We start from the raw sequence: 13,613 nt of genomic DNA, 5'->3' as shown, positions 1-13,613 counted from the left end.
TAAATGAGGGGTCCCGGGGGACTCCCCGGTGGTGAATGCACGGAGGGTGGTGCCCAGGGATGGCCTGGAAGCCGTGCGGCCCTCGCCACACCTGGCCTCAGCAGCTCTGTTCCTCATGGCAAGCCTCCTGGTGGTATGGGAAGTGCCTTCCTGAGATCCGTGCGTCATTCTTGCCAATTATCAAAGCAGGAAGGGGTGGGCTGTGGGAAGGCCGGAGCTGCAGTCAGCGGGTAAGAGCGCGTGTCCTCGCCTCCCCGCTGGCGCTGGAGTCCCCCCTTCTGAGCCCTGAACTTGTAAGAATGCCCTAACTGCGGGCAGGGACCACATGCTGAGTGGGATTCTGGACACCCCATTGGTATTGGAGAATTGTTGGTATGAGAAATAATTTCTCAAGTGACTGTACACCTACCTCCTGTCTCAGAGAAAAGGAAGAAGAGGAATGAGTTTCTTCTCTCCCTTTCCTGAGAACAAAGAAGATAAAGAGAAGAGTGAGAAGGCCTGAACATTCCTAGGTTGCTTTTTTTTTTTTTTTTTTGCTTTAACCGCTCCTCACTGGATGTCTGTAACTAAGTTTGCTTTTCTGTCACTCCACCGCAACCCTGCAAGAGCTGCATTTAGCACCTATTATCCTTTGCTTTTTCCAGTGGTCATGTATGGATGTGAGAGTTGGACTGTGAAGAAAGCTGAGCGCGCAAGAATTGATGCTTTTGAACTGTGATGTTGGAGAAGACTCTTGAGAGTCCCTTAGACTGCAAGGAGTTCCAACCAGTTTATTCTAAAAGAAATCAGTCTTGACTGTTCATTGGAAGGACTGATGCTGAAACTCCAAAACTTTGGCCACCTGATGGGAAGAACTGACTCATTGGAAAGGACCCTGATGCTGGAAAGATTGAAGGCGGGAGAAGGGGACGAGAGGATGAAATGGTGGGATGGTATCACCAAGTCGATGGACAGGAGTTTGAGTAAACTCCAGGAGTTGGTGATGGACAGGGAAGCCTGGTGTGCTGCAGTCCGTGAGGTCACAAAGAGTCAGACACGACTGAGTGACTGAACTGAACTGAACTAGATGATGTCTTATTTAATCATGAAGGAATTACATTTTCCTTAAATCATTTATTTGGGCTCTGTATTTGTACATTATAGTGAAAGGATGTTTTAAAATGTTTTATTTAAATGGATGAGGATTCCACCCAGCTGTGATGTTTGAAGAACAGTTTGGTGAGCTTCTTCCCAACGGGGTGGGAGCTGTCTGTGAGAGGCACAGCCCTGGCATCGTCTGGCCGGGAGGACGTGCTTGGCTTTGGGCAAATTGCTTCCATGACTGAACACCCTTCAGTTAACTCCATCAGCCGGCCCTGGGGTTGGAGACTGAGGCATCTTGTTTACACAACAGGAAGAACACATATCTTTGTGTGTGGAAATGATTATTGTACTATTAGTTTTTGTAATTATAAAAATGTGAAAGTTGGAAAAAAAAAAAAAAGGCACTCAACATTATTAGACGTTAGGGAAATGCAGATGAAAACCACAGTGAGGTATCACTTCTCACCCACTGAGATGGCCATAATACTTTTAAAAGAAAGGAAATAACAGACATTTGGTAAGACTGTGAAGAACCTGGAGCCCTCACACAGGAGTGGAGAGCAGCCACTGTGGAAAGCAGTCTGCTAGTTCCTCAAAGAGTTAAACATGAAATCACCATCTGACCCAGCAATTTCTCCTAGGAATGTACCCAAAAGAACGAAGAGCAAATACACAAATAAATATATATATATATATGCATGTTCATAGCAGGATTGCTCACAATGAACCAAGAGTGGAAACAAAACCAAATGTCCATCAATGGATGGTTGAACAAACAAAATGTGTTCTTTGCATACAACGGAGTATTATTCAATCACAAAAAAGACCAACAGCCCAATGAAAAAATGAACAAAGAACTTGAACACACTTTTCTCCAAAGAAGACATATACAAATGGTCAGATGCTGACATTTGCTATAACATGGGTGATTCTTGAGCATATTTTGTTGTTGTTCAGTCGCTCAGTTGTGTCTGACTCTGCGACCCCATGGACTGCAGCACACCAGGCTTCCCTGGCCATCACCATCTCCCGGAGCTTGCTCAAACTCATGTCCGTCAAGTTGGTGATGCCAACCAACCGTCTCATCCTCTGTCATCCCCTTCTCCTCCTGCCCTCAATCTTTCCCAACATCAGGGTCTTTACCAATGACTCAGCTCTTCAGATCAGGTGGCCAAAGTATTGGAGCTTCAGCTTCAACATCAGTCCTTCCAATGAATATTCAGGACTGATTTTCTTTAGGATGGACTGTTTTGATCTCCTTGGAGTCCAAGGGACTAGGAAGAGTCTTCTCCAACATCATAGTTCAAAAGTATCAATTCTTTGGCACCCAGTCTTTAAGGTCCAAACTCTCACTTCTGTACATGACCACTGGAAAAACCATAGATTTGACTATACTGACCTTTGTTGGCAAAGTGATGCCCCTGATTTTTAGTACACATTATGTGAGATGAAAGTGGCGAGGCACAAAAAGGGTCATGCATGATTCAGCTTACGTGAAATTGCCAGCACAGGTAAATCCATGGAGATAGCAAGCAGGCTGGTGGTTGCCATGGGTTGGGAGAAGCAGGGAATGGGGAGTAACTGCTTAGTGGATACAGGGTGATGAAGAATATTTGGAACTAGATCAGTGTGGTGGTTGAACAACAGTGTTAACAGACTATACACCAGTGTGTCATTCACTTTAAAATCGTAATTTTAAGTTTTATAAATTTCACCTTGATAAAAAAATTATTTAAAAAACCATAAATTGTTTTTTTAATAAATCATTTTTATTATTTATCAATTAGAAAAACTGATTTCTAACCTTTTTTTTTTTTTTAAGTCACAGAGCTCATCATCAAATTGCTTATCCGTGCAACCTAAGTGGCACCCTGACGCGTAAAACACAGTCCCATCCCCAAGGGCCTTAAAGCCCGAAAACACAGACAGGCAATATACAAACAGCTACGTTCAGAGACGTGCCATCTCCCAGGGGGCAGTGAGGGTACAAAGACGTACCTCTGGTTATGCAGGAAAGGAAACAACTCTCAGAGAAGATGACATTGGAAATGCGCTTTAAGGGGTGAATGTGATTTTTCCTGTTAGATTGGAGGTGGGGAAATACAGTAAAATGTAGAAACGTGCGATCCTTCCAGAGGTCACATGGTCACCTAGAGGCAGGACCTAGTCCAGCCTGGTGGTCCTCAAAGCTGCCTACCTCTGCCACGGGGGCAGGACTCAGAGGCTCACACCCGCCCACTTCCTTCCCCAGGGCCTGAGGCAGGGTTGGCAACATCCACGGTGAGCAGTGAATGTCAAAGAAAGAGAAGATGTGCGTTAAAGAGGGCGTTCCCAGGCAGGCCAACGGAAAGGAAGCCAAGCCTCCACCGCAGGGGCCATGGGTTCGGTCTTGGTCGGGAAACTGGCATCCCACGTGCTACACAGCCAAAAAAATAAACACGCACTAAGGAACGTCCCTGAAAAGCGCAAACCCCAGGAGATCTATCAAACGGCAGTGACAGCTAACGGCCTGGCTGAACACTGAAACGGGCTAAGGCAAGCAGTGACCCGGAAGAGAACCCGGTGCCACTGGAAAGAAGGGCACGCAGGAGCGAGCGGGAAGGGAGTCTGCGGCCCATGGAGCGCTGTGCCTGCCGTCCTACGGGACTCAGGCTGCGTCTCAGATACAATCACTGAGGTCTACTGGCCCTTGATCCCCGCCCAGGGGTCAGCCTGGGGGAGAAGCAAGGGTGTGCCGGCGGGTCACTGAGGTCCGGAGCTGCCCAGGCCCCGGGGGACCCAGCGAGGGCAGGGCAGGCAGGCGCGGCGCGCGCGCCCCTACGGGGAGGAGAACCTGCCGCAGAAGAGAGTGCTGCGGGAGCCGTTGTGTCTGATGAAGAACAGGAAGGGGTGGTCGGCACAGAACCGGGGCTGGTTCACCATGCAGCTGTCGACCTGCAGCATTGCGGAGGCGGCCGCGGCCTCCGTGCCCTCCTCATCCACCTCCACCACGCTCTTGTGGGCTAAGGCGGACAGACACAGGCCTTCGCTGGCAGACATGGCCGAGAAGTCAGCCCGGCCCGACTGGAAGGCGTCAACCACCCCCAGGCCGTGGAGCACCGACACCATGTCGTAGGTCATCTCCAGCTTAAACTTTGGGAGGAAGACTTCCACCTGGGTCTTCTTCATGGAGTTAGGCTGGGTCCAGGCGAGGAACTTCTCCCAAGTGAGATGTTTCTCCACCTGAAAGGCCAGAATTCGACTTTGGGATTCAGCAATGTCAGGCAGGCCTGAGTCTCCTCTCCCGGAGGGATGGTGCCACCGCCGCACACCCCCCACCTCCCCCGAGTCACCTGGAGGACAGGTGTGCCATCTCGTGCTCTGGTACCCGAGCTAGCGCTCCCCAGAGCAGGAGGAGGTGCTCGAGGGCCACCGGGCAGGAAGGGCACGCAGGACACTCACGGAGCTCAGAGGCACGTGGTCGTTGGGCAGGAGCACCAGCATGCTCAGCTCCTCGTCCGCGTATGGCAGCTCCAGCACCTGGGCCTGCACCTCATGGATGCGGGCGAGTCTGAACACCCCGTCCTGAAACATCATCTGCACCGGCCTCTGCTCCTTCTGCAGGAGTAAACAGATGACCCGGAATCAGACACAGATCATCAGCGGAGGCAGCACCGTCTCCAGGAGAAGCGGTGGACGGCGGGGTGTGCAGGACCCCCCCCCCCACCGATGCAAACGGTATCTGTGCCCTGGTTAGTGCTACAAACTGTCCACCAGCTTCTCCCTGTCCCCATCGCAAGGCACCTGTTGTCAGCACACTGGCGCTGGCCTGGGAAAGATGGTTCATTCAGCAAAATAAATGAGGTGCTCTGCTGTTCTCAGAAAAGGAAGTCAGATTTTCAGAGCTAAAAGATGCCCAGTAAGTATATCTGATGAAACAACAGAATCCAATGAAAATTACTGCTGTTTAACTAGAAAAAAGTTTCATGAAACCTTAGAGCAGTGCAGTCCAGAATGTAGACAGGCTCGGGACGCGGTGTGACAGCAAGTGTAAGGGACCGCACGGGGGCCTCGCTGGGGCCCGGAGGTTAAAGTGCAGGGGCGGCAGGTTTAGTTCCTGCTCAGGAAGCTGAGATCCCACATGCTCTGCTGCACGGTTAAGGAAATAAAGAACCATGTGGGTCTTCATGCATTTAAATCCAACTGCACCCATTCTGAAACTTTAATTGGAGGAAATAACTTTTTAAAATACAGAAGTGCTATACGTACACAGAAATTAACTGAAATACTACCCTTACTAAATGCAGTTTTATAAGTTGACACAAGTCATCCATTAAAAAGATTAAAACAAATTTCTAAAACCCATGCCAGTTGTGGATGACTAGCTGTGCTCCCCTCCCGCTATGCAACTAGAAGGCTGATTATTTACAGTATACTGTATTCGAAGAAAAGGGTTTTATGCCTATAAATTTCTGAATTGCAATAAAATGGTGTTTTTATAAGGGCTGGCGGTGGGGGAGTGGTTAACAAACTATTTCAATGCCTATCTGAATTGAAATTATACCTCAATGTCAAGACTAAGTCAGTTTCATTATTAGAAAGCTATGATTACTGAATTAATGATGATTAATTAATAGCAAATCAAGTCTGTATTTATTCTCATTTTTAAAATAACTGATTAAAGAAATACATTTTCTTATTCTTTTGCTCTGCAGACCACACCCCACGCCCCACCCCCATCATAGTAATACCCAGATCACACTTTCCTAACACCTGTGGGGGGTTTAAATTTGGATTTCTTCTCTCTCTCTCTCTTTTTTTTTTGCTTTCTATCTGAGCAATTTGGACTTAAAAGAAAACCTTAAGCTTTCAGGCTGAATGTAGGATGAACACACTCATACAGGAGTGACTTTGTGAGAAATTATCAAGGCTCTAGGAACAGTAAAAAGTGCAAAAGACCGAAGGCAACAAGTGTTTTTCATACCTTCAGTTCTTCACCACTGAGTTTAAAATTTCATTCAGAAATGTGTGAAGTTTCAAATTATTATTAACCAATGATTTATGCTCTTACAAAGTTAAATTTTTCCATTCAATTTTTTCACCAAATTCTCAGGATGTTCGAAAGTTTCCCCCACCTGGTTTATTCTAAAAGGCATCTCCCTGGTGTACTCCTTGTCGAATGTCTCACTCCACCTCCCTTTGAAGTAGACAGTGTTAACCAGAATCAGCTTGGTCTCTGCACTGATGGAGTTAGCAGGCAACAACTCTGTAATCTTACCTTAGGGAGAAGTAGAGAATACAAAGCATGGTTAAAAAAAAAAAAAAAAAAAAAAAACCTCGATAAGGCTCATTGGAAAATCCCGATCAGCAGTCCTCGTTCAGATTTGTCCAGTTTGGGTTGTTCTGCACGGAACCCACACACACAGGTGGCGTTTATGACCACGGTGCTTCAGGACCTCTGCAAAGTGGGTGACATGAACCACTTCATCACTCAGGGAGAAGTCTGCTCCAGGTGGGAGGAGACAGACAAGAAACAAAGGATGGGCTGGAGAGGCTAGGCTGGAGAAGCCACATGCAGAGCCAACCTTCCAGGACTGCGTGGGGACTTGTCACAGGAGGCCACCATGAATGGCTCAGAGGGCACACCGTCAGCGAAAGGACAAACTTCTGGAAGCCGCTAGCAAAGGTTTCCCTATTTGATCCTCCAGACATTCTCAGAGAAGGTCAGGTAGCACGTGAAAGGTACTCCCTTGTCCCCTGGAGATCAAGTCAAGCCTTTTCAGTGAACTAAGAGCACCCCTGCTAATGCAGCCCTCCAGAGGGCAAAGAAGAAACTGGGCGAGGAAGGCTAAGTTTCGAAGGAAAGACAGCCTCCTGCTCTCTGCTCTCTGCTGTCTCAGGTATTAGCAGAAACAGCATTGCTCTTAGTGGTACCGAGTGTAATTGGTACAGAGGGGCCTGCGTGGGTCCAACATCACACGGCCGTCACGGGGCGAGGCCACAGCAGGACACCCTGGGGAACAGGAGCGATGAGGCCCCACCCACCCCCGCGCAGTGATTCCAGTCTGCAGAGCCGTCAGCCTGAGAGCGGGTCTGCAGTGGGCCTGCCAGGTCTAGGTTCCTCACATCTGCGGACGGGAGTGGAGGTGGGAGAAGAAAGGGGCAGGAGGGGGTCAGTCCGCTGTGACGGAGAGACTGCTCAGAGGAGGCCCCGGGCTCCTTCCTGCAGAGGTGTGGCATCCTCTGACGCGTGAACACACGCCCGAGGGAGACGACGCTTCTCTGTCAGCTGTTAACCTGGGAGCCCGGCCTGTGGGCTTCAGCTCCTGCCGGCCACTCTGCTCCGGGGAGAAGGGACACAATGAAATCTCTGCTGCTGAACCCCCGAGCATCCGATCAAGACCTCTGCGAGTCCATTAAGGTTCGGGTAGTCCATGAGGCCCAGACAGCACGGCCTGACCTTCAGAAAGACCAGGGACGACAGAGGAGCAGGGAGCGGGGAGCAGGAGGCGCGGAACGGGGGGAGGCACCAGGGAGCGCTGACCTTCAGTCTTCTTTGAGACCCAAGCGTTGATCTGCTTCCTGGACGGCTCTGCAGCTTCGGCAAAGGAGAGCTGCTCCAGCTCAGCGTAGTAGAAGCGAAGACACGATTCCTTAAAGGTCTTTGGAGAGGAGAGTGGTCAGCGAGTTTCCAAAATTCTGAACAATATATATATTACATTAAAGTAACCATTAATCCCTTGAAGGTGGTCATTCTAATCTGCTAGATATGAAAAGATCAGCGTTTATAAACAGGTAAGAACTCAGCTATGAATAATTATAATGGATAAATGCATTTTAGAAATAGTCAAATTTCAACTAATTCATAGTACAGTTAGGGAATTACAAGTTTTAGAAATCATGTTCATAAGTGTCAGTTCTCTGGGGTCTTTCTCTCACACTCTACATTTTGATCACAACTTGTACTGTTCTGTTGATTGAACTTACAGAGAGAAATTCATAGGTCTTCTCCCCAAAGATCCTGTTGGCCGTCGTGAGCAAGTACTGAGCGTCAGGCTTGTTCAGCTCAGCAAGAAGCTGCTGGAAATCCTGGTGAAAGTCTTTCTCTGTGTTTAAGGAAAGCGCCTATCGAGATAAGTAATTTAAAATAATCAATATTGCCCTTCAGTTTCTAAGAGTTTTGTGACCAACATTTTTTCTCAAATACTTCGCAAAATATTCCTAAAAGACACTACTTTTAAGTGTGGATTTAGTACATACTAGAGAAGCAAGATGGAGAAGGCAATGGCACCCCACTCCAGTATTCTTGCCTGGAAAATCCCATGGACGGAGGAGCCTGGTGGGCTGCAGTCCATGGGGTCTCGAAGAGTCAGACATGACTGAGTGACTTCACTTTCACTTTTCACTTTAATGCACTGGAGAAGGAAATGGCACCCCGCTCCAGTTTCTTGCCTGGAGAATCCCAGGGACGGGGTCGCACAGATTCAGACACGAATGAAGTGACTTAGCAGCAGCAGCAGAGAAGCAAGATGACACAGGGGAGGAGAAGACACGGGAGGAAGTAGAACAGAAATGGTGAAAGAGTTGGCTTTTCTGTCTCAGGTGATCTCCCTTGTTTAAAGATGAGTAACGAGGTAGGAATGAAAGGGCTGGAAAAATTCAGAGAAGGAGCTGCTTTAAAATCTTGCATTCTAAGGAAACCGTAAGTGTGCCTAAATGGAGGAAAATTTAACTCTAAAGTTTACCAAAATAAATAAATAAATAAATAGAAAGACTCAGACAAAGGCGTTAAAATCCGAGGAGAAACGAGTAGGAACAACGACAGTGGGAGAGGCCGTGCTTCCAGAGTCTGCTGGTGACCAGAGCCCGCAGCCCGCAGGCCGGGAGCCCTTCCCGAGACGTGCCAGGCAGCCAGGCGGAGTTCGCACCCTGAGGAAGGCCAGGACCACTCCACGTCACAGCAGACAACCTGAGGCTCCCCCACGAGGCTCCTCGAGGGCTCGTGGGCCGGCCTAATACACAGTGAAGTTCATCAGGAATAAAGAACCACTCTCGACACCTCAACCTTCACCCCCTCACACATGAGCTGGGAAATTATTATGATGAGTAATCGCTACTGTCAAGGGTTCTCAGAGGAATGGAGAGGCAGAGTGAAGCACAAAGGCGCCGGCAGTGAGGAGGCCCCGTGCGCCTTCTGGGTGACTCCTGCACACGTTCCTCTGTCTGCTCTAGAAACGTCCCTGCGGACCGGACAGACTCGAGAGGATGTTCCTGGGTCGCTGCTCGGCTGGGCTAACTCGCACCTAAGCATCGCTGCAGGTGAAAAGCCCACGCCTTTGCACCCTCTTGGCACATTTCCGCTTATCCGCTGACTCAGCTGGAAAGCACGGTGGTGTATCATTGACTTGAAATACCTATTAACCTACCCTTCTCACCAACGAACAGCTGTAAGTTTTAGTACAAACATCAGTGCTCCCAAACTGAGACAGCGCTGAGCTGCTGCAATCTCAAGCGATCGTTACGGTTTCCTAAGCAAACATAAAACTATTAAGACAAAAGTTTAACGGCCACGTCCAGGATATAAATTGGAGAAGGATCACACAAGAAACAGTTTGGTGAAGGAGACCTCAGCTCCGCCGTCCGCGTCTGGGCAGCCCCAGTCGCTCCCGAGGCAGCATGCGTCTGCACCTGCGTCCGCCCCACCCTCCCACGGGCAGGCCTGCAGAAGGGGGTCTGCAGCCGGGTGAGCAGACAGGACACGGGGAAGAGCCCCCTCTCCCGGCTCACCTGGGCCACCTGGGCAGCGGTGTCCCCTCTGGCTCCCAGGAGGACCATGGCCAGGACTGAGGAGAGGCTCACGGGAGAAAAAAACACGTTGCCTGAAGGGTCGTCTTCACACAGGTCCTTTAAGAGGCGGAGGGCGAAGGTGCCATTTGCTTCACAGAGCGAGTCCACGAGACCGGGCCTGGAGTCTGAGAGTGGAGAGAAAAGGCCCTCGGTAACCGCGAGTCCCGTCCCCGACACAGGACACTGTCCTTCCAGGGTGGAACGCAAAACAGTCTACGGAGCGTCCGCGTTCGGCTGCTCTCCATCCTAATAGGAAGTCCAAGGTCAAGGGCGCTAGCTGCGTGTGGTCCCGGCAGCAGGTCAAGCGGCTGCGCGCCTCGGGGAATGGACAGCAGTGGCTGACGGGGCCGCGCGCACACACACACACAAACGCACACACACCGCTGGGCTGCTGGGAGCAGTGAGGCCCAGTCCTTACCACTGAGAAGGGGGAGGACAGGCCCAGACAGGAGGAGGGGAGAGGCCCCACGTGAGAGCCTTGGCGGCGCTCTGCCGGTCCCCGCAAGGCCTCGTGGATTCTTGCACATACTCCTGAGGAATCCCTGGGAGATGTTCAGTTACGAGCCAGCCCAGGTCTCCCCATTTTCCAGCTGATAGCTGAGAAGTGTTTGAGAAGCTGAACTGAAGCCAGAGAGGCTGGAATCCGGGAGGAACTGGGCTGTGACGCGAGGAATTTCCACCCACAGTGGCTGCTCCGTCCGAGCCAGGCCTCAGGTTCCGACGGCCAGCAAGTGTCCCTGAGCCCCGACCCAGCTCAGGGCGCCTGCCCTCCGCTCCCCGGCGCCCTGGCACCCTCGACACGGCGCGTCGGGCCCAGACACTGTGCTTTTATTTTGCAGGTCGTTTTCTCACCAGAACCAGGATTTGAAGCTTCCTTCCTTTCTTCCATCAACATCCTCCAGCGGAGACCCAGCCTGACACTGGAAGCCACGTTCTGAGGGACACAGGAGAGGAACGGACTAAAGACGGGGGTTCGGGAGAGGACAGTCAGGGTGACGGGGTGCAGCCTGGGCGAGCACTGAGGCCGTGGAGAGGCAGGGGAGGTCAGAGGGGGTCAGGCAGGTGGGCGGGGTGCCCCCAGCCCACCTGAACCGGGCATGGCATGGCCATCAGCCCCCGCCCACCTGTTGCCATCCTTCCTTGGTAGCGAGAGCCTCACTCCCACCACGGCTGGCCTCAGGCCCTGAGAGGACCCCGTGTCCTCCTGGCCCGCTCCAGCCTCCCACCGCCACCACCAAGCCTCGCCTCCTGTCTCAAAGCTCTCCAGCCAGGCTGGCCCTGACCCTGCGTCTGGTCTGGCCCACATCCTCCCTGCTGCCGCTCGGAGCCTGAGGACAGGAGTGTCCCCACTCCCCACCTGTGCCGGCCACTGCAGCAGACAGAGGCGGTCCTGACCCTTCCCTCGGGCTCTTGCCTGGCCTGGCCCTGGGGCTCAAACACACTTGAGGAACGGGGCTCATCCTCCTGCCAGACCGGAGAGCCCCTTCAGCCCCTCCGAGGCCCTGTGACCTCTGAAAGCTCTGCTTACCCAGCTCCCCATCCTTCAACAAGGCAGTCACCCTTCTGCCTCCAGGCGGCAGCGCAGCGGCTTCTGGGTCCCACCTTCTAGGCGCGCGCTGAGCCCAAGTCCCCGCCGGCGGCGCTCCCCTTCAGCTCTCTCGCGCGCGGGAGGGGCTCGCCTGCCTCCTCAGCTCCAGAAGCTCACGGCTCCTGACACGGAGTGGCCTCGGTCCGGAGGGCCCCGGGAACATGGCCCGAAGGGCGGGGCCGCCTCCAACCCCGCCCCGCCCACAACTTCCAGGTTCCGCCCACCGCCCTGGGCGCTCCGGTTCTGCGGAGACCCAGGCCCCCGGGCTGCGGGGGTCAGGGTGGGCGGACCCAGGCCCCAGGCCCCAGGAATGGGGTGTGGTGGGGAGGGGTGGGCGGACCCAGGCCTCCGGGATGCGGACTTTTTTCAAAGTCTTTATTTCATGATCTGACTTTCAGCTCTAGAGAGGAAACAGAGTTGGTTTCTGGCAAGCGCACCCCAGCAGGCCTGGGGAACCCGTCAGAGCACCATCTCCCACCAGCAAGGTCTGTCCCTCTTGGCCGCCTGACTCTCAGCCCAGTGAGTCTTGTCTGGGTATTGTTAGCAAAAGACCGTGCCTGCAGCTCTGCCTGGGGCTCTCAGATGCCTTTTCTCAACAGCCTACAAAGAGCAATGCTGAGCATGGCCCTGTTCTGCACAGGTTTCCAGACCTTTGAAGGCCTTTCTCCCTCTAAACTTGTTTCCTCCGTGAGTGCTGCATCCTTGAATAATGAAGACTGTCCGCTCAAACAGCAGGGACATCTCGGCGTCTCCCACGAGCGTGGCCCTGGGCTGGGTGCTGGGCGCCTGGCTGAGACACGACCTCCAAGCTGCGGTGCCTCACAGGTGATGAGAGACCAGAAGTGCTCAGAGGTCCTTCCTAGATGTTTTGAGAAAACGTCTAGATGGTGGCAGTCACACACACATTCCCCAGGAACGTCCACAACAGACACTTCGCTCCGGAGGGCCTTTATGGAGGAGCCTCCGTGTTCTGTATGCTTCCCACTAGGTGACCGGCCTTGCTGCTGCTGCTAAGTTGCTCCAATCGTGTCTGGCTCTGCAGCCCCATAAACGGCAGCCCGCCAGGCTCCGCCGGCCCTGGGATTCTCCAGGCAAGAACACTGGAGTGGGTTGCCATTTCCTTGTCCACTAGGTGACTGGCCTTAGGACAGCCTCATTCTTTTCACTTGATTTTGTGTCCGTAGCATCAACTGCAGTGTCTGGACACATTTCTAAACGGATGGTGAGGCTTCCTGGGGGATGCAATTATGCACAAATGTTAAAGCTCTTCAGCCAGACACAGAGGGAAACAGCATTTTAGATGCGGCTCTTCCCGGAGATGTCAGAGGACAGGTCCTCTGAGAATGACCTGGGTGGTCCTGAGAGGTGGTGGTGAGGGGCATGGGGATGTGTCCTGGAGGGGATTGAAGAGCAGACAGTGGAAGGAAGGAGCCTTGAAATCCACGCCAGGCCAGATCGGGAAGGGCCTGCACCCAGCACACGGGACCCAGGGAAGGCGCCCGGGGGTTCCGGGGTCCCGCATGTAAAGTGCTGGGCAGTCGGCTCCCCTGCTCCATGCACCTCCTGAGTGTGACTTCAGTTCCCCGGATTTGTCCTCGCTCAAACCTCTCACATGTAAGTGGCTTTTCCACCTGGAAAACTGCTCAGACCCTAAATCCAGAACACTCCCTCTGACCTGCACACCCCCGGCCCCAGCTCCTCACCCCCACACCTCAGAGCATGTGCGCGGTGGGCTCTGCTTCAGGACGATCCACAGACTGTTTTCTTTGCAGAAACACTGCAGCACCCGTCCCGGAGTCTCGGGTGTCCCTGCCCTGTGAACTCAAGGGTAAGACAGAGAACACCCAGAGCAGCAGAGATTTGTGAAGAACGATGTGCCCTGAACTCATTCACTGTGTTTTTTCAGTATGCTCCTAGCCAGGTGCTGGGTTCAGGGCATTTATTTGTTCGTGTCATGCCCGGTTCTCCGAGTCAGAACCTGGTGTGTCAGAGAGGCAGAGGTCACGGCTCAGCACTCTGAAGTGCAAGAGAAGGGTGTCGGGTCCCCACAACCCCCTGAATGGGGTGCTTCTTCCCAGAGAGGCTCGCAGCTCTGGCCATCCTTGGGCCCACACAC

General features: G+C 52.4%; 1 protein-coding gene across 2 annotated transcripts; it reads right to left on the bottom strand.

The window, feature by feature from the left end:
• Nucleotides 1–1,568: 1,568 nt before the first annotated feature.
• Nucleotides 1,569–11,651, bottom strand: LOC136151585 (serpin B9-like). Of its 2 annotated transcripts, none has more exons than XM_065912829.1 (8): nucleotides 11,512–11,651; nucleotides 10,762–10,843; nucleotides 9,850–10,034; nucleotides 8,050–8,187; nucleotides 7,607–7,724; nucleotides 6,198–6,340; nucleotides 4,525–4,680; nucleotides 1,569–4,305 (listed from the first exon to the last, which is right to left on the bottom strand). In XM_065912829.1, exons 2-8 carry the CDS (start codon nucleotides 10,802–10,804, stop codon nucleotides 3,901–3,903), a joined length of 1,188 nt encoding a protein of 395 aa, XP_065768901.1. In that variant the 5' UTR covers nucleotides 10,805–10,843; nucleotides 11,512–11,651; the 3' UTR covers nucleotides 1,569–3,900. The 2 variants fall into 2 exon arrangements, with proteins under 2 accessions (XP_065768901.1, XP_065768900.1); XM_065912828.1 differs by having other exon boundaries at nucleotides 1,570–4,305; nucleotides 11,438–11,645.
• Nucleotides 11,652–13,613: the final 1,962 nt, after the last annotated feature.

This window comes from Muntiacus reevesi, chromosome 20 (assembly GCF_963930625.1).
Source record: "Muntiacus reevesi chromosome 20, mMunRee1.1, whole genome shotgun sequence".
NCBI lineage: Eukaryota > Metazoa > Chordata > Mammalia > Artiodactyla > Cervidae > Muntiacus > Muntiacus reevesi.
The sequence above is the reverse complement of the archived record's forward strand: the minus strand, read 5'-3'. Positions and strand labels throughout refer to the sequence as shown.